The 20,493-nt window shown below is 48.3% G+C and overlaps 1 protein-coding gene across 1 annotated transcript in view; it reads right to left on the bottom strand.

Moving 5' to 3' along the window:
- Positions 1–20,493, bottom strand: part of slit1b (slit homolog 1b (Drosophila)) — a 116,825-nt gene that overhangs the window by 26,630 nt on the left and 69,702 nt on the right. Inside the window, exons 8-14 of the mRNA XM_036547678.1 lie at positions 19,700–19,863; positions 14,882–15,029; positions 7,307–7,378; positions 5,182–5,253; positions 3,927–3,998; positions 3,324–3,467; positions 1,470–1,633 (exon numbers count right to left, since the gene is read on the bottom strand). Of these exons, the coding sequence (XP_036403571.1) occupies positions 1,470–1,633; positions 3,324–3,467; positions 3,927–3,998; positions 5,182–5,253; positions 7,307–7,378; positions 14,882–15,029; positions 19,700–19,863 (836 nt within the window). The remainder of the gene's footprint in view (positions 1–1,469; positions 1,634–3,323; positions 3,468–3,926; positions 3,999–5,181; positions 5,254–7,306; positions 7,379–14,881; positions 15,030–19,699; positions 19,864–20,493) is intronic.

Below are 20,493 nucleotides of genomic sequence, written 5' to 3'. Positions count from 1 at the left end.
GACTGCAAGGCAGAGAGGGGAAACTGAGAGCCGGGAGACCCTACGAAAGTTTGTAAAAAATAGGCTTGTACCATCCTTCAGGTGTGCTGGTACTGAGTTGTCCCAGAAGTATGTTGGCACTCCCAGTCACATGTGCGGGTACTGAGTTCTTCCACTGGGTACTAGCAATCATTTGTGTTCCAACTAAGTTCCTCTCAGGCGGGCTGGTCTTATCAGTTGGGCTGGTACTAATTTTGTCTTAGATGTTGTTGTAGTATGTTCTCTCAGATGTTCTTGCATTACCTATTAAAAATTTAGGTACCATTCCCACAGCTTGGCCTACTGCTAGCTGATCCTATCTGCTGAGTTAGTACTAACTTTGTCACAGGAGCTCCAGTAGTATGTTTTTCTCAAGTGAATTCATACTACCTATCAGAGATGCTGGTAGTGTTCCCATTGCTAGCTGGTCCTGTCCACAGCCTTGCACCACTGAGGCAGGGAGAGAGGGGCTGGCTGCGCTCCTGTCTGGAGGGCTATTGATCAGACAGAGACTGGCAGGCCGGGGGGAAATTCAATGCAGAGGGAGGCATTTAAACGGGCCTGGCGCTGCAGCCCTGGGGCAGTGGTTACACAGAAGCTGACCCCCCCGGCTGTGTCTAATGCGGCCTGGGATCAGCGCCGGGGCCAAAGAAAACATCCCAGCTTACAGCGATGGAGTCGGTGAAACAGCACACAGCAGGGGAGAGAGGGAGAGGGGGGGAGGGGGGGGGCGGACACACCGGGGCTGTTATTACAGAAAGAGGAGAGAGAGAGAGAGAGAGAGAGAGAGAGAGAGAACTCCGGGACTGAAGATGGAAAGAGAGAGGCTGACAGAGAAAGAGAAAGGGGGAAACACAGGGACTGACTCTTACAGGGAGAGGAGAGTAAGAGAGCAAGGCAGAGAGTGTAAGAGAGGGAGAGAGAGGAGGGGAAGACAGGGACTGAATGTTACAGGGAGAGGAGAGAAAGAGAGAGAGGGAACTCAGGGACCGAGTCTTATAGGGAGAGGAGGGAGAGGTAGGGGAGAAACGGGGAGATAAAGAGAGGGAAATGCAAGGACTGAAGAAAGACAGGTTCACAGAGAGAGAGAGTGGGGGAAACACAGGGACTGAATCTTATAGGGAGAGGAGAGACAGAGAGTGAGAGAGAGGGAAACACAGGGAGAAGAACTAAAGAGAGAGAAAAGGGGAGAGGGAGAGAAATGAAGGGATTGAATATGACAGGGACAGAGTGAGAGATTGAGGGACTGAAGCCAAAAGTGAATAAAGGAAGACAGAGAAAGAGAGAGAGAGAGATGGAGAGATTGGAGCTGAGATGAGGTCTAGAGGGACAGATGACAGTGTTGTAAGATGTGTGTATGGGGCATGGGTGTGTGTTGAGCGAGAAGTTGGGTGAGGAAGAGGAGCATGACCAGGGAGAGGAGGAAGGAGGAGGCGGAGCCTGGCGCTCACCGGAGCAGCGGAACTTCTTGCTCTTGATCTGGCCGATGCGCTTGTTGGCGAGGCGTCTGGGACTGGCACAGCGTGCCCCGCTAGTCTCGATAGGATTGGCGCGCAGGTAGTCCGCCAGCCACTTCAGGTTGCAGTCGCAGATGAAGGGGTTCTGGGCCAGGTGTCTGATGGAGGGAGGGGGGGTGGGGGGGGCAGAGAGAGTCAGAACTTGAGGTACTGACCAGAAATTCAGCTTTTTGTGTTTAACAGTGGATATTCAGTTTCACAGCCGTTATTGTTTCTGTCTTCTCATTAATTTGGGGAGGCTGTGCAGGATGGTGTTAAAGAGCACTGTTCATGCCTGAAAGGTTGCTGGTTTGCTCCCCTGCTGGGGCACTGCCGCTGTACCCCTGGGCAAGGTACCTAACCTAGAAGTGCCTCGGTGAATATCCAGCTGTATAAATGGATAACATGCAAAAATTGTAAGCTACCTACGTTGCTCTGGATAAGAGTGTCTACTAAATGACAATACTGTAATGCAATGAAATTTGCTGGATCACTGTCTAGATTCATCAGTGCCATTCGAAGACAGTACCTCCACTGAATATCCGGTCCATACATTGATTAGAATAAAATGCAATATGTATTATTGATAGACTGTATGGTTTCTGAGCAATAAAACTCTATGGTACTGTGCATACAGTAAACCGCTATGCAGTAGGTTGTGTCGGAGATATTCACAGCGCTCCCTTGCAGCTGTGTGTGGCAGTTGGCAGTTTAAGGGGTGTTAGACTTATGACAGGGCCTCCCACTGTAACTACACTCACACAAATGGAGTAGGTCAGCTAATATGTGTGGCCAGTTCCAGAGCCCTGAATACACACAAGGCAAGAGTGAGGGATCTCTCTTTCCATGCCTAATTCAGCCCTTTTTACAGGCATATTTTGGCTAAATTAACGTTTATTGTGACCACACATGGTATACACACCTGTGTGTGTCAGTGTGTGTGTTACTGTGCCTGTGTGTGTGTGGGTGTGTGTGTGTGTGTCAGTATGTATACGCATGTGTGTGTGCGTGCATGTGTGTGTGTATATATGCATGTGTGTGCCAGTGAGTGTGACACTGTGCGCATGCGCATGAGAATCTGTGTTCTTGACACATTTATTGGTGAGTGCACCGCTGTAAAAAATGAAATTACTCCTCACCCAATTACTTTGGCCAGATACAAGATTAAACTGCATGCATCATAAAATCCACACTGAGATTAGGGAGATCGTTTGTCTGGTGTCCATAAGACATAGTGCACTCCTCATAGCTGCTGTGCTTCTGATGTGCCTTCCTCAGTGTGATCCTGTTGCATGCTCTAATAGAAATGTTGGATCAGCTTGTGGAGGCTGTTAGATCCTCCTCCTGAAAGATTAATGCAGTATTTCACACCTTGGTCTCCTGCCTGTCTAATCAGGGTATAAAGTGGGCACACAGAGACCCAGTACATGATTAATGGAGTCAGACAGTGAGAACTGAGAGGGTGAGAGAGTGTTTGTGTAGGTGTGTGTGTGTGTGTGTATGTGTGTGTGCTAGTGTGTATGTGTGTATGCTTTTGTCTGTGATGTGTGTGTATGGGTGTGTTTTTCCGTGATGTGTGTGTGAGCGTTTAAGTGTGTGTGTGTGTGTGTGTGTGTGCGTGTGTGTGTGTGTGTGTGTGTGCGTGTGCGTGTGTGTGTGTGTGTGTGTGTGTGTGTGTGTTTTTGTCTGTGATGTGCGGGTATGGGTGTGTTTTTCTGTGATGTGTGTAAATGTTTAAGGTTTAAGTGTATGCGTGTGTGTGTGTTTTTGTCTGTGATGTGTGGGACAGCACCAGCAGCACGCACTCACAGGGTCTGAATGGCACGCAGGGAGCTGAAGGTGCCCTTGGCCAGCGTCTGGATCTTGTTGTCATATAGAGAGAGCAGCGACAGGTTCTGCAGGTCCTGGAAGGCATTGCCACGGACACACTGGATCTTATTGGCATTCAACAGGCTGGGGGGGAAGGTGGAGAGAGAATTAGGAAAAGAGTGAGAGAAGAGGACCACATGCAACACCCTAGAAACCACTGCCATCTACTGATTTAGCCTCTTGACACTGCCACTCCAATCATTACATCACATTATTGCCATTTAGCAGGCACTCTTATCCAGAGCAACTTACATAGGCTACAGTTTTTATATGTTATCCATACATACAGCTATATATTTACTGAGACAAGTCTGGGTTAAGTACATTGTCCAAGAGTACAACAGCAGTATCCCAGCGGGGAATCAAACTTGCAACCTTTCGGTTACAGGCCCTGTTCCTTATCACTATGCTACACTGCCGCAATCCGAGAGGCATCAGGATGGTGGGCAGCAGTGGACGTGTTTATTCAGCCCAGCTCAGTGGTCACAGATGTGTGTCTCAGATCGTCTCGCCCTCATTGGTTCACCCTCCCGCGTTACTCACAGCAGCTGCAGGGAGCTGAGGCCGTCGAACACCCCTTTGGGCAGCTCCGTGATCTTGTTCCCATAGAGGACCCTGAAAATCACGCAGACAAAAGCCAACGGGAGCGTTACATTACATTACATTCATTTAACACAAGTGTATCCATTCAAGTTGAATGAGCAACAGTGTCAAACCAGGCTAACAACACACCCAGACCAGTGAGTGTGAGCATAACACTATTAAAGCCCTACCACAAGTTAACTGTGCAACCTGACTATACAAAGGAAGCCACACACCAGGAGCACTGGTGAGCACAGACAGTGCTGTTTTGGTCGAGCACAGACCGCCTGCTGCCACATTAATGAAAGTGCACACATGTGAACTGTTACACAGTACAAACATACAGACCCAAAACTTTGCTCCCCCTCCCACACACGTATACACAAGATGAGACAGACCCCCCACAATGGTGATTTACATTGGGATCTAATGACAGTGCCAAGATGGGTAACCTCTCATTCAGCCGTCACCCACACGCACACTCAAGTCCATGTATACATACATGAACAAGTGCACGCACAGACACATGTAAACACGTACACACACACACACACACACACATTCACAGACACGTAAACACGTACACACACACACACACACACACACACACACAGACACGTAAACACGTACACACACACACACACACACACACACACACACACACACACACACACACACACACGTAAACACGTACACACACACACACACACACACACACACACACGCACACACACACACACGCACGCACACAAACACTCACACACACGCACACACGCACCAAAAACACACCAAAAACACTGAAAGACATAAACACAAAAAGACAGACCTCTACAAAAAATAATACACATCCGCCGGCCTAAACACACATACAGCACAGTGCTGACACACAGATGGGTGGATGGGGATGGAGAAACAGATGGAGAGAAAGGGGACAGTCAGATAGATGGACAGAGACAGAAAAATAGGTAGACACACATGGACAGCGAGACAGACAGGTGGACAAATGGACAGAAAGACCAACAGATGGACAAAGACAGGGAGTCAGGTGGACACAGATGGACAGATGAATGGACAAGAAGAGATGGACAGAGACAGACAGACAGTCAAATGGACAGATGGATGCAGAGACAGACAGACAGACATACAGACAGTGAGCTGGACAGACAGACAGATGAAGAGAGAGACAAACAGACACAGGGTCGAAGTTCCCACTCACAGGGAGTTGAGGGATCGCAGGCCGTGGAAGGCGTCCGGGGCGATCTCGGAGATCTGGTTGTTGCTGAGGTCTCTGTGAAGGATGAAAGTGAAATTTTCGTTATGGGATGTCCAACTTTCTCCAGCTGAGTAACAGCAGAGCCAGCCTCCAACCTCCAACAGCCCTCACTCACGGCCTCTCTCTGCACTTGCTCAAAGAGCCATGTACACAACAAGGCAAACCCACCTGCAATGGAAATGGCAGACTGCTGCAGGTACTTTATTCTGTTATTATTCATACAAGGTGTTTTGACACACAAAGTATGTATACAGAATTTCTATTAGGGCAGTAAACTCCATGTGTAACCCTGATTATAGGAAGGAGTTCTGCTCTATATTAAAGAAATAATAATAAAAATTTAATGATACTAAGATTTGTTCAGAAATCTCAGCGAGCACAGATATGAGAGTACACCTAAAAGTTGTTATTATTATTGTTGTTATCATCATTTTCTAATGCAGAGGAGAACTTGTTGTAATGAAGGTTACACAAGGTGTTTAATGCACTAATAGAAAATCTAAATGTGTAGGTGCATGTGCGTAATAGGTGTATCCAAACACCTTGTAAGAATTTGTGCACTGATGCTAATGAGATTAGGTGCCTACCCAGGCTCCCAAAACAGCTCTGCCTCCACCCCCAGCCCTATTGAGTGGCAGTGAAACAGGACACGTGGAGCTCATTTCAGGAGCCCCCCCCAGCCACCCCCAGCCGCCCAGCCAAACACAGGTATCCTGGCAACGTCCAATCCCTGAGCTGCCACTTATGGTTTGGGTCTTTTGGGCCTTTTGTAGGGTACAGAGCCTGTCACCTCACATGTCAACCACCCGCCTTGTAATCAGCCCCACCCTGCCCAACTCCATTCACAAACTGGGCACTGTTGCATCTCAGTGTGAGAAAGCCGGGGATTGTGGGAGCTTTTTTTCCCTCCATGAGAGGAGAAGCAACGTGCCAACTACAGCCAGCCAAAGCAGGACCAAGAATGGGAAGCTGTTTGGTTTGAGGGCAGGAGAAACGCCGGGGCTGTTTACTCTCCCGGGGGCTGTGGTTCTCTGGCCGTCTCCAGCGCGTGGAGCGGCTGGCCGAGGCACTCCCCGCGCCAGGCGCCCTTCTCCGCAGGACCGGTTCAAGCGGAGGCCCTGAGAAACCAGGCGAGGGAGAGAAGAAAAACCCCAGAGCAGAAACACTCCGCCGTTAATATGTTCAAGGGAGCCTTCTCAGTTTACAGTGTGGGCAGACTGTACAGGAGCGTGCCAACCTGTGATGGACATGTGCTATAATGGGAGGGGACACACTGCAGCTGCATTCAAGGGAAGGGGGGGGGGGTGGGTCCAGCTAGGCATGGCCAAGTGAGAGGGGCATCGGTGGGCGTGGCTAACGAGGCTCCGACAGACAGCAGTGTAACGAGGGCCTGAGGCAGGCATGTATCTGTGACAGAGCAGCTGGGAATGATTTTTATTGGGTGGTTAAACAGTCCCACTGGTTCCTTGTACTCACACAGTGCACAGTGGCCACTGGGTCACAAGTGTAGAGAGGATATGCACCTCCCCCCTCCCCCAGGCCTGTAGGGTGTTGGTGCAGGGCAGACAGGTGGGGTGGGCCGTTTGATATGTGTTTATCAGAGCAGGGCACTCCTGGTGGCTACAGGGGGCTTCAGTGTAATTCAGCTGCTGTGGCTGTTGGTTGTGTAGGCCGCCAGCTCTTTGATGCACCACAGTATTTTGCACAAACAAAACAAACTGCACCCACGCGTCAAACGGGCAAAACCTCGAACAAAAAAAAAACCCCATTCCTGAAAAGCACTGAACCGTCACACCATACACTTTCTGGGCACACAGCATACTGTACAGAATGGAATCAGATCAAGGGCCACCCTTTCTGTCCCATTTCCAGTGAATGAACAGATATGTTAAAACAACTCCAGGCTGCCAAGAGCCTTCAGAAAGTGACTGTACCCCTCTTCCCTGAAATTTGGATCCTGAGACCCACTCTGATTGGGCACTGGTGGAAGAGGGCCCCATGTTTTATTGCAGCCCTGAGAGCAGTTCTACGGGCCCTGTCAGAACTTGGGCGTGGCCGGTTCACTCACATTCTGCGCAGCTTCTTGTAGGGAGAGAAGGCTCCAGGGGGCACAGACTTAATGCCATTCTGCTCCAGGCGGCTGAAGAGAGAGCGAGAGAGAGAGAGAAAGAGGGAAAGGGTGAGAGAAAGTGAGGGAGCGATAAAGAGAGACAAAGGGGGGGAGAAGAGAAAGAGGGAAAGAGAAACAAAAAGGTGAATTTTGTCCGTATATTCCATCTGTCATCGTTTGCTTTGGCAATATCAGACTCACCTTGTCATGCTAATAAAGCAGTTTGAATTTAAATTTGAATTGGAATTTGAATTTCACAGAGACAATCAGTCATTGTTCCTCTGTGTACCCCCTGAGCAAGCAACCCTGCCGTCCCCAAATTCTACAGCAGTTGTCTTCAGAATACTTCTGCCCAACACTAGTCAACAATATAATCCCTCCCACACCCCCACACACACAGACACAGACACACACCCTCTGAAAATAAAGTGCAAATATATCTGTTTAGTGCAATACAACACTGCATGATTCACAGAGGAAACATGTACATTTGTACTGGTTTGTCTGACAAAGTTAAAGAAAAACAAACATACAGACACACAAAAGACATCAAATGAAGCACTAAAGATTTTGTTTGTTATCCTGAGTGCATCCATTTTTCAATTACTTTCAGGATTTTGGCACCAGTCCCGGTTCTGGGTGGTTTTTCATTATCCAGTGCTGATGCTTGTTTTTCTCATTACATCTCCATCACACTCGCCGGCTCCACTGATTGGTCAGGAGTCACAAATCTCCACCAAGTTTGGGCATCTTCAGAGTTGGACAGTATTTACACAACACATCAGTCCTTTAATGAGGATAAATCAAAAGCAGTTAAAACAGACGGAATTATCTAAATTACATTCAAAAGGGGGGGATTTCATTTTTTCCTCCTACTTGTTTGTGTGACGAGATAGATGTTTCTGAGTGTGAGATGACTTTCCAGTCCTCTTCGGGCCTGGGTTCCATCCCAGCCCAAAGCCAAACAACTCTGTTTTCTTCCTCTCTGCTCTCTGATATCCACAGGGTGTCGACACTTTGTGCCCTTAATTAGCTGATCCTGGGTTGAGTCCGAAACGCCGCTCTGAACGGTTAGGGTCAGGATCGCAGAGGTGGGCATCCTGATCCCAGATCTGTCGCCCGGGTCGGAAGATACCTGGAGTGGCGTCTGCTGAGTTCCCCGGCACTCTGTGAGCCGGACGTCTCCCAGACACCCTCTCCCTGCTTCCTGTGTTTGGTCACAAGCTGTCACCGCTCCAGAGCTTCCGTCCTGCTTTCTGTCCGCTGCTCCGCCCGGGGCCTGAGGAGCCTGCCCAGGGACCGTACCTTTCCGTCATCCTTGGCATCCTGTCATAACATCGCCACGGAAACGATAAACAAGCCCACGGGGGAAACGGAGTGTTTGAGCAGTCTGGGGCAGGAGGCAGGCACAAGAGCTGTGCTCTCCAGAGCAGAGCAGCTGGCCCTCTCCTAGTATGGTTCTGTGTGGAAAAACCCAGGGACATTGACTGGTTGGACGTGCTACGCATGTGTTTATTGAAAAATTGCAGCCACTTGTGGGTGATGCCCATGAGATTGTGAGCTTTCAGTGAGGGCCATTTACAGACCTGCTGGAAGGTGTAAGCTCAAAATGGCATAGTTTAGCAATGGCCAATGTGGAAAGAAAGGGCAAATTTGACTTTAGGACCAAAAGGGCATGGGCTCCAACCTCCCTGGTCCTGCCCTGTACACGTGCTTGCTCTCATTCTTTGAGATTGGGACAGTACACTGGACACTGTCTTGGGGAGTTGCTAGGACACAAGGGGATAACATATTTGCTGATGGAGAGGACAAGCCAGTGAGGGCGACCATGGAGACTAAACACAGCGTAATGCCATTTTAATAATTTACAAGCATGAAAGGGCCTCCACTGCATGTGTGCATCTCCTGAAACTATATTCTGCATCCTTCATTGACACTTATCTTTTAATACACACACAAGTGTCCCCTGAGGAGGCGTAAATCCGCCAGACTGTTATTGGCTGAGATGAGGAAGGGCCTGTGATCGGACGCATGTTTGACACTAGCGCGGTGGTCTCCTCTGTCACATGGAGCAAAGCCAGGCCAGCGTCAAAGGGTCGCCTGTCTGCTGAGGGAAGTTTTCAAGTCATCGCTCTGCTCGCAAAGTGGACACTGGCACCAGAAAATACCACCCAACATGCTCGCAAGCATGGCCATTTCTGCTCAACTAAGAAATGCACAAAAGTTTCAAGAAGAAAATAATCTTTGTGTTCTTCTCAATATTCCTTGAATTTTTAAGTATACATTCTCTTAGTAATTATATATTTCATTATGAAATATATATCATGAAGAAATAATAACTAAATATTGGATCATTGGGTATATATGATTAAAGAATAATACGTCTTTCTTGCATTATAATCCTCAAGTTTGTTACTTTCATTCTTTTTAGGATATAATTTGTAAATCATGTTCATAAGTGGGTGTAATACTGCCTCTTTGCTGCCCTCTAGGCTAGGTCTCGCTCGTAAAAGAGGCTTTAAATCTTAATGAGGCTCCCAGGTAAAATAATAATATAAGTAAAAACTATGCCACACATTTTCCACCCATTATTTTATCCATAGTTCAGTCCCCGAACTCTGCACCCCTCCCTCTGTGCCCCTCGGTCCACCTGCCCCTCTGCTAGCACCGAGGCGAGGGCAGCGTCCACCCGGGACTTGGTCCTTATTAATCACATGTGTGTGTGCGGCAGTCAGGAGAGAGATCCGTTCACGGCAGAAACACAGGGAGTCGCAAACCCAAATCAGCATCAGATGTGCTGGAAAAATCCGGGGATTAGCAATAAGGGCTCCTCTCGTTCTCTCTCTTTTTTTCGGTGTCTGTGCGTGCTCTGAAAATCCCATTACAGGCTTCGTGGGGCAGACGGGGGTTTAGGGGTTCGGTTTAATGAGCCGTCTAAGCTTTTTCTTCTTCCAGTGCGCGGCCGAGCAGAGAAAGGTAGCTGTACCTGATGGTTTTCTAGTCTCCCTGTAAGCCCCCACTGTTGAAGGAACTTTTAAAAGACGTGATCTGACCTATTAACGAACAGCACTGCGCTGGGAATTCTGGGAACAGAGCTGCACCTGAAGGAGTGGTCCCGGCACACATCCACATCACGGAACCACTTCCCCGCCCATGTAATGAGCTGAGGTTCATTACATCACACTACATTATTGTCATGTAGCAGATGCTCTTATCGATTGTGACTTACATAGGTTATATGTTTTACAGGTTTTTGCATGTTATCCATTTGTACAGCTGGATATTTACTGAGGGTACAGGGAAACAGCAGCAGTGTAACAGTGGGGATGGAAGCAGTGCCCTTTTGGTTACGAGCCCTGCTCCTTACCATTATGCTGCACTGCCGTCTTTCGTAAGAGAAAAAAGGTACTCCTCTTTGAAGCACTATCCCTCAATCAGGAATAGAACCGAGTCCTCTCATTTCACATATCCAGTTTAGCTGAGTTTTTAAATGGGGATTGGGGTGGGGAGAAGGGGCTGTGTTGCAGTATCTAGAGTTTCCACCACAATGATGCTCACAGTCCCTTCGAGATGGAGAAACAGTGGGGGGCGGGGGGTGTTCTTTTCCACATCCGATACGAGCGGGCGGCCCTTTCTTTGTCCGCGGGGTGAAGCTGTCCTAGGAAAAGTCTTAAACTCTCGGGAAACCGGAGAGAGTTGTTTCCCTTCTCGAGTGATCTCCCTGCAAAACAGCTTATTTAAAGGAGAAAAAAAACAATCGAATCGAATTGATTAGGATATTACTCAGAAGTGTGGTGACAGTGAACGCAATAAAAACTGACACGTCGAGGCCGCATCGATTACTTCTCATGCAGTGATGGAATTAACAGCTGCACTTAAATACATTTCTGAGACACATCTGTTTCACTGTCAACATTTTGTGGAAAAGGAAAAATATGTAATATCTGTTCAGTCGTCTCGCTGACAGCTGGTAGGAAAAGAATTTGAATTACGGCACTACTCGTCGCTTGAAACGGATTCCTGTGTTTGCTATTCGGAATTCCTCCGCCAGGGAAAAGGGAGACGTATTTGCAAAAAGAAATGTGCAGCGGCGCAATTTAAATTCTTTGGACCGCATCTCGTTCCAGGCCGCAGTGCGCGCAGCGGGGAATTCTTGCGGTCGCGCTGTTTCTGCTCCGTTTTTCTCGGCTCGTGTTTATGTTTGTGGGGCTGAATTTACTGCAGTGTCACCGTGGCTGTGGGTTCATGTCTTCTCTGGAGACGGCGAGCGGTGCCAAGCGCTGGAGAGGAGGCAGAGGACGCGTCGCAGATTCGGAGGCAGGCGGTTTAGAACGCACCCCCCCCCCTCTCTCGCTCTTTTACTGTCCCACGAACACCAGTTCTCACCTCGAGTACATGGACTGTGTGTACATCGTTTGCGTGTGTGCTTGTATTTACAGTAGGCCCTATGAGTATGAGTTGGTGTGTACAGTCTGTATATGAATTTCTGCGTAAGAGTGTGTGCGCGCGCACATGCTTATATGTGGGTGAGAGTTTGTGCGGACGTTTATGCGCGTGCGTGCGTGTTTATGTTTGTGCGAGTTATTCTGTGTGTGTGTGTGTGTGTGTGCGCGCGCGCGCGCACTATCCAGCCTGACAGATTGGTCCCGCGGCTCAAATCAATCCCTGCAGTATTTCCTCACCTCCGCCGGACAGGAGGTGCAGGTGATGAATCAGACGAAACTGATGGAAATCGATTCGGGGTCGCGAGGGAAGCTCTATCGCCGCGCGCGGGCGGATTGATTCCGCGCGGTCAGGAATTAGCGCTCGCTATCTTCAATCAGCCGAGCAAAGAAACAATCTCCTAAAGTAGCCTGCCGGGGGGGGGGGGGGGGGGGGGGAATAATCAATGCATCTCATTTGATTCATCAGCGGTACGCCGCGGTTTAATTAAATGGGAACACACAATGCCATTTGCTGTGCTCCTCGAGCAGGGGGCGGCGGGGAGACGGGGCCCCTTTGTAACCCAAGCTCATTGCCACGGATGCGATCACAAAGTAGAGGGGAAGCTGCTTAATGATTTTCTAAAAACTGGCTCTAAAACTGGCCAAGCAGGAACGGAGAGAAACAATGACAAAATGACAACTGAACAAAAGGGCTTCTGCCTCACGAATGGTACAGTGTAGCAGAAGCAGAGCTCTGCTTCAAGCCATTTTACAGACGTAAAGCTGCAAACCCAAACTGTGATTTGTATATGTAACTGCTGCGATATTTCTTTTTCTAAGAAGAGTAATCATCACCCACAGACAGCCTCTCCTAATGGTACTGCGCCTACACATAACACAGTCTTTTCATCCTGAAATTACGATCCTGAACCCAAGTGTAAAAATCGTTACAATGTCATTTATTTATCATCAAACACAACAAATCTTTTAAAAATGCTAAACCCCTATGTATAGTCCACTGTATATTTAGCTTGTATGAACAATAATTATGCACAATACTCTGGTAGTGTATATGACATATCTTAATATAATACCATACCAACCAATATTCTGCACTAGTTTATACTGTATATACCAATTATTTTGATCAATATTTTCTGTAGTATGTTTCTTATCTAAAGTCTTTGTTTTTTTTTTTGTTGTGAAACCAAAGGAAAATATCCATGGGAGTGGAAAGTCAAATCTAAATCTGAGAATCTTCAGTGGTTTCATCTAAATGGTTTTCATCCTGAAAACCTGAAGGTCTCGGTGGACGGTTTCCCTCCCTGTGCGGTGGGTCCCCTTGATGACCATCAATCAAAATCATGCACTACTTCATACCGTAGCCTATATACCAATGATTTTAGTCAATGTTTTGTTTCATGTTTCCTATCTGATGTCTGTTTTAGCCTTTTTCGTCCCAAAACCAAAGAAAATTCTCCACATGAATAGAATGTCAAGTCTAAGTCTAAATCTAAGTCGGAAATTCCTCATTGGTTTGCCTTAAATTGATTTGAACCTGAAACACCTGAAGGTCTACAGTGGACCGTGTGCATTCCCTGTCCCACGGGGCCCCTTGCTGGGGGGCAGGGGGTTTTGTAGCTGATATCGCATCACGCGGAGGTCTGGCGTGTGACAGCGGAGTCCACGTTTAGTTCAGCGGACAGGCACCGCGCGGTGACCGGCTGCCGCGGGAGATACGGAGCTCTCTCAACAAAAGGCTCCATAAATCTCAGTCCCCTTTTGTGCGACCGCTTCGCCATTATCTGTGTAGGCGATAGGCGACGATCTTCTTTGTCAACACTCCTTTGTACGAATGTCTATTTTTCACGTTCTGCCAAAGCATCCCGGCGGCGTTGCGAAGCGCCGGGAGTGCGCGTATTGATCCAGCGTTGGGACCGCCGACGATAAACGGGCGGGCGATCACCAGTTCGGAGACAGCCCTGAAAGAATTACGGAGAGAACGGTGGCTGGGGAGGTTGGGGGGGGGGGGGCTTCAAACGCTGAGCATCTCTGAGGGGTAAAGCGGTACTGTACTATCAGAGGTTAGCGGTCTGATTCGCCGCCCCCGGCTTTTCACCTTTTTTCCACAAACTCAGCCCAACGTCGTCATGTGACGGCAGTGTCGGCCAAAATAGAAAACAATACATAATAAAATACAATAACAATAAACAATAAATAAATAAATAAAATATGCGATATGTGTAAATATTCGCCGTTCCATTTCCGGCTGCTTGTTTCGGCCGCCCCTGCCCCTCCCGGGGGGCCACAGTGGCGAGATGAGGAGGCGGAGGAGCGGAGAGAGAGAAACTGCCCGCGCATTTCCTATGAGCGCCGGACCTTTCATCCGCGGGAGAGCTCTGCCAAGAAGCGCTTCACAGGCGGGGGGGAGGGAGGCTCTAAAATTAGGCATGGCTTTATACCGCGGGTTTGGTAAGAGTTCAGAGCGCCGTCCGGTACGCGCAGAGAGGGCTGCCGAGTGGCCCTTCCTTGTCTTTGAATCCTCTCGGAGGTGCTGTGCGTCCCCCTCCCGAGAGGACTAGTGGACGGGCGGGCGCGGGGGCCGGACGCAGTAGCACGGATCAAACGCAGCACCAATTCAGACGCTTGTGCGATCCCTGTTTTCACCCCCAAAAGCTGGTCGGCGTTAATAGGGAGCCCTCATACTGTGAGCGGATCTAAGTGTCTCTTTAAAAGGCCGTGAGTTCACTTCACTTTTCTTTTTCCTTTAAACTTTTGATGAGGGTTCCCAAGCAACCTGCGAGCAGTTTCACATAACTTTTGTTCATGCCAAGAGCACTTTCAATTGTTCTAAACCCAGGGAAAAATTTGGGCAGGATGCAACAAGCATTCATCAATTGCTTTCACTGTCTGCTTGGACTTCCTTTGTATGTCTAACCAAACTCTTTCCCTGGGTTTGATTTTGAAATGACTGTATGCCCTCTCTGCTCAAAGTGAGCTGAAGTTCCACTGCAGGGGAAGCTGATAAATGACACACTGCATTGTGGAGGGGGAAGGTGGTAAATGTCGCACTGCAGTGTAGGGAGAAGGTGATAATCGTTGCACTCACATCTCGGCCATGCCGTCGGGCAGGTTGGCGGGGATGGCGGTCAGCCCCTTCCCTCTGCAGTCCACGATGTTGCTGCTGCAGGTGCACATGGCAGGGCAGGAGCCGGCCGCCAGGCTGCAGGGCTGGGGACCCGCCGACTCTGACTGACCTGCAGGGGGCGTACATCACAGTTCTTTACATTAAATCACCATACGTTACATTAGATCACAACACATTACATCACATTACATTACAATACATGACATTATAATACATGACGTTACATTACATTATAATACATTACAGTACATTATAACATTACATGTCATGTCAGTAGGCCTACATTACATTACAATATATGACATTATAATGCATAACAGTACATTACAAGATGGTATGAATTTACATTGTGCTTCTTGGTTTTAACATCCCAGGGTGCTTGATAATAAAATAAAAATGAAAATCAAGACCAACTAAGAGGAATGGGTGTGGAAAAGTAGATGTGTTATTAGTCCAGATTTAGAGGAACCATTTGTACATTACATCACTTAACATTACCTTAGACTGTACATAACATCACATTACATTACCTACAACTATATATTACTGAACATTATATTACATTAGGATGTTAGTGTGTCTGCTTACATTGCCCACAGTATACATATTAGCCAACTTACAAAACTGCTGAGGCAGTTCAGAATAAATACATTGCTCAAGGCTACAACATATGAGAAATTTCCTCAGCCTATATTCAGCAGTGTTGCCTCTCAGCTGGGAAAGGGAGGATATGGGTGTTGCAGCCCCTGGGAGCAGTCTTCATAAATTAAACAATCATGGTTGGACAGTCATGGCTTATTTCAGTCACAATCCAATCACAATAGCCCAATTTAGCCCCCTTTCTCCCTTTCCTCGCCCTTTCCTTAAGTATGTGTTTAACTGAAAGGACGATAACCAATTAGAAACCTTGTGCACAATATAAACTCAGAATGCGACAGACCCTTTCCAGACAAAAACGTCTTGACAGGTGAAGTCAGAAGCCAAATCCAACACACCCACAAAGCAACTGTGGGACTGGGAGCTGTGCATTATGGGATTTGGGAAGATAGCATTATGGTCTTTGGGATGTATTGTCCTAAAATCAAAGGGATTTGCCCGCTAAATGGGAAAAAAAAACTCTGCTCCCGAAAAACTGCTCCTCCCCCCCTTATTCTAGTTGACACTAATCATGTATTTAAGATTTATTAATAAGTCAATATCTATGTAGGCCAAGTCACTCATTTTGAAATAAGATTGTAATATTGGGAAGACTAAATCTAAGAGGGCCTATTCTGTTTAGGTTTTGTTTTATGTTTCTCAGGCACAATTATTTGTGTTAGAATACTAAAACATCAGCATCTCACTTTCAGAGTTTGGAAGTTGTAATTAATACTCTAGGTATAGTGAAGATATTTAATACACACTATTGACATATTTTTTTTTCTTACAGCAACAGGTCAGGTGCATTTGCCTCGATGGAACATAAATAAATTCTCATCGAGATAGTGGTTCACTGGATTTCTTCAAGTCAGATATTCAGTTTAACTCTCTCTTCATCCTCCCCTTTCTGTTCATCTGCTGTTTTTAACAGCGCATCTGTCCTCTCTCTTCCTCTCTTTCTCTCACTTCCTCTCCCTCCATCTGTCTGTCTTTTTGAAAACACGCTATCCTTGTCGTGGACACAGTCGAGTAAGAGCACACGTGTTCCGGCGCATTTACAGGCTAACCCAGAAAGGAGCATAAAACAGATTTGTGCCGCGTTACAAAGTGGGGAGGTTTTTTGGAGTTTCGGGCCATGAATATTTGATGGCCTCTCTCCGCATTCTGGTTTAAGAGACCACAGCAAGGGGGTGGGCTGCTGCTTTATTCATAACGGCAGAAATGCATCCATGGGACAGCGGGAGAAAGAGAGAGGGAGAAAGAGAGGAGGAAAGAGAGGGAGGCAGAGGGCGGGGGAGCGAGAGAAAGAAAGAGAAAGACAGTGAATGAGTGAGAGAGAGTGGAAGAGGGAGATAGAGGGAGGGAGAGGGGGGAGTAAGAGAGAGAGAGAGGGACTGATAGAAAGAAAGAGATTGAGAGTGAATGAGTGAGTGAGAGGGAGAAAGAGAGGAAGAGGGGTGGGAGAACAAGGGAGGACAGTGAGCAGTGAGACAGAGAGTGAATGAGTGAATGAGAGGGAGACAGAAGACAGGAAGAGAGAGGGAAAGAGTGAGCGAATGAAAGAAATAGAGGAAGAGAGGGATAAAAAGATCAAATGAGAGAGAGAGGGAAAGAGAAAATGAATGAGTGAGAGAGATAGAGAGTGAGAGAGAAGAGAGGGTAATAAAGTGAGCAAATCAGAGAGACAGAGAGAGAGAGAGAATGAGGGAGAGAGAGGGTGAGAGAACGAGGGAAAGAGGGGAAGTCTCTGACACACACAGAGAGGCACTGCAGGCTGGAGAGCGCCGATGCCGGTCCTGGAAAGCGTCCCGCCCCTGCCAGCACGGCGCGGTGCTTGACACGCGCTCTGAGGCAGAGATTAGCGGCTTAAGCCACAGGACCATGACAGAGAATCCTGCCTCCTTCCAGCCCGGGCCTCTGCCAGAAACCGCCGCGGACCACTGGCCCGCACAATCAGGGATGGAAACTATTGCCATAGTAACCTGCTCCCTGGTAACTGCTGTGCCCTGAGTGTTGCCTAAGCTGACAGAGGCAGGCTGGCTTTCTTTCCCTCTTTCTTTGTCTCTCTCTTTCTCCTGTTCCCTCCATCCCCAATGCAAAATGCTTTATTGCCACGATACACAATTACTAAGGAGTATGTTGCTTCAAGCACAAACAGCAACCACCAAAAATACTGTATAAGAACAAGCAATTAATTCTTGTCATATCTTGTTATAACATTATAAGGGCAGCAGTACATACCACTGCTGCTAATGGTGCTATCTGATATGACATGTCATGATTAATGAGGATATTAGATAACAAACCTAACCAAGATTAAACCAAATTAAGTTAAACTCTCTCTGTGCCAGTGAGCCATGGGCAGGCAGCCGAAAAGCCCCGGGTGCTGCAGGGTTCTGCCAAACTCCCACCCCATCAACACAGAGCCCTCACCACCGCGCCCACGCCCCTGCCAAATCCAGCGCAGGTGTGCTGCCACAGATATGCGTCCCTCTATTTCAGGGTCAGGGAGTGGTACCCACCACTGCCAAGGAATACCAGTCTGATGATCTGTGATCCCTACACAACGAGTTCACACAGTGGCCCAAAGCTCTGGCAGGACCCAGGTGTGTGAGCGTGTATACATGCATATGTATGACTACTGTAAGTGTCATGAGAATGTGTGTATGTGTGTATGTATGTACATATGTATTTGCGGCAGTGTAGCATATAGTGTAGCATAACATATAGCAGGGCTTGTAATCAAAAGGTTGCTGGTTCAATTCCCCCACTGGGGCTGGAATTGCTGCTGTACCCTCAGGCAATGTACTGTACTTAACCCAGAATTACCTCAATAAATATCCAGCTGTATAAATGGATAACAGGTAAAAAACTGTAACCAATGTAAGTTGCTCTGAATAGGAGCATCTGGTAAGTGACAATAATGTATATGTGTGTGTGCATATGTGTGTAGGGGGGTTGGGGTGTGTGTTGGATTGTGTACTCATGCCTACATTTTGCACATTGGACTTCTCATCTCTCAGTCTCTCCAGTGTCAGAATCAGCGAGTTTGAGTGCCACTAGTATAAGAGTGAGTGCACTTCCAGTGACTTCAGTGTCAGAGACCGATCGCCCTGCCCGGGAGCAGCCTCTATGGGAGCCCCAGTGTGCTGCCGTTCACGTTCCCCCTCTGGGAAGATGAAAGGGTTCTAGCAGGGGTATTGGGTGACGAGCAGAGCACTGGGGATCCCGTGGTGACGCCACTCCCGACCCCCTGCTCCTGACTCCACTCTGTCTCTGTCTTCCTGCCGTTGGCCGCGGCGCCTCTTGGATTCTGAGAAGGATGAGGGCTCAACGGGGTCTCAAAAAGTTGTGGAGGGGTGCGCTTTGTTTCCAAACAGACCCGACTCTGAGGAGCCAGCCTTCACCTGGCCTCCCAGCATGCTCTTCTGTCAGGCTGCCACGCCCCCAGGTCACTGGGTGGTTAACATTGCGCTACGCTGTCTGACCGTATAAAAATCATTGGGCCGTAATAGATCCCAGCCTGTCCTTTTGGGGCCCCAGAACCCTGTTACCGAGCTCAGAGAATAAAGCTTCCTAACAGAATGACCAGATGAGTGGGAGTGGATATGGACGATACCTGGGGGCGGTGCTAGTGCAGGCCACACCCTCTGCTCAAAACACGCCACAGTAGCGTTGCAATGTGGCCCGTGCTGAAAGCCTTAATGTCAGGGTTGAGAGCCGCTGCTCAGCCGGTGCACCCTGCCAGGTTCAGGGAGACAGCCCCGATCATGCGTAATGGCTCAGCAGGTGGTAATTATACACTCAGGTGTGACATAAGGCTATTGTTCCAGACACTCAGGTGAGTGGCTAAAGCTGCCTCTATAACGACCAGAGGGGAAGGGGGAGTTGATGTTACGTGGAGCGGCAGTGTAGCATATTGGTTGAGTAGCAGGACTCATAACAGAACTGTAACCGATGTAAGTCGCTCTGGATAAGAGTGTCTACTAAATGGCAATAATGCAATGTAATGTAACGAGACAGTGCCTGATCATGCACAACGGTGCAGAGGGATGAAAGAAGGGAGTGTCAGGTTTGGACGGGGGGTAGTGTGGTGTGCAGAGAAGGCAGGGAGCTGGGGCTCGGGCTGTGGCCTTGTACCTGAACAGGTGAACTCGTGCTTCTGGATCTCGGCCACATTGATGCCTCTGAGCTGGGTCGGGGAGGCGCACTGGGTGAACAGGCCGACAGTGGGCCTCTGCCGGAGCCACTGGGACAGCCAGGACAGGTGGCAGTCGCAGTGCAGGTTGTTGGAGTGCAGACGGCTAGAGAGGAGAAAATGGGAGGGAGGAAAGAGACAGGACAGCGTGAGGTGGCGCGTTCACAAGGGTTTATTATGTGATGTGTGTGTGTGTGTGTGTGCATGTATGTATCGTTTTTGTGTGTGTGTACATGCATGTCCATATGTGAATGCGAGTGTGCATGTGTGTGTGTGCTTGTGTGTGTGCATGAAAGTGTGTATGTGTGTGTGTGCTTGTGTGTGTGCATGAAAGTGTGTATGTGTGTGTGTGTGAAAGGGTGTGCGTATGAGTGTGCATGTGCATGTGCATGTGCATGTGTTTGCATTTTCATCAGTAATTGATCAAACGGCAGTATCATCAGTGCCTCAGTGATGTCTGGACTGCGGTCAAGACCAGACGCTCAGGTTATCCTGGCTGCTACCTGCACAGTAACCATCCCATAATACCATAATCCCCCGTGGTTTAGGAGGGATTTCATTGCCCCCTCCCCAGTCCCCTCCCAGCTCCGCAGAGCTCTGTGACTCGTGACTGAACCCTCCGAGGCTTCACACACACACAGACAGAAATCCCCACGTCTGGATCCCATTACCAGACCCATTCCAGTCTGTTCTCCCTCAATGGGATTATCTTTCCATGTCTCTCACAGACACCCTC

Source organism: Megalops cyprinoides, chromosome 1 (genome assembly GCF_013368585.1).
Source record: "Megalops cyprinoides isolate fMegCyp1 chromosome 1, fMegCyp1.pri, whole genome shotgun sequence".
Taxonomy (NCBI): domain Eukaryota; kingdom Metazoa; phylum Chordata; class Actinopteri; order Elopiformes; family Megalopidae; genus Megalops; species Megalops cyprinoides.
This window is presented reverse-complemented; position numbering and strand designations above follow the sequence as displayed.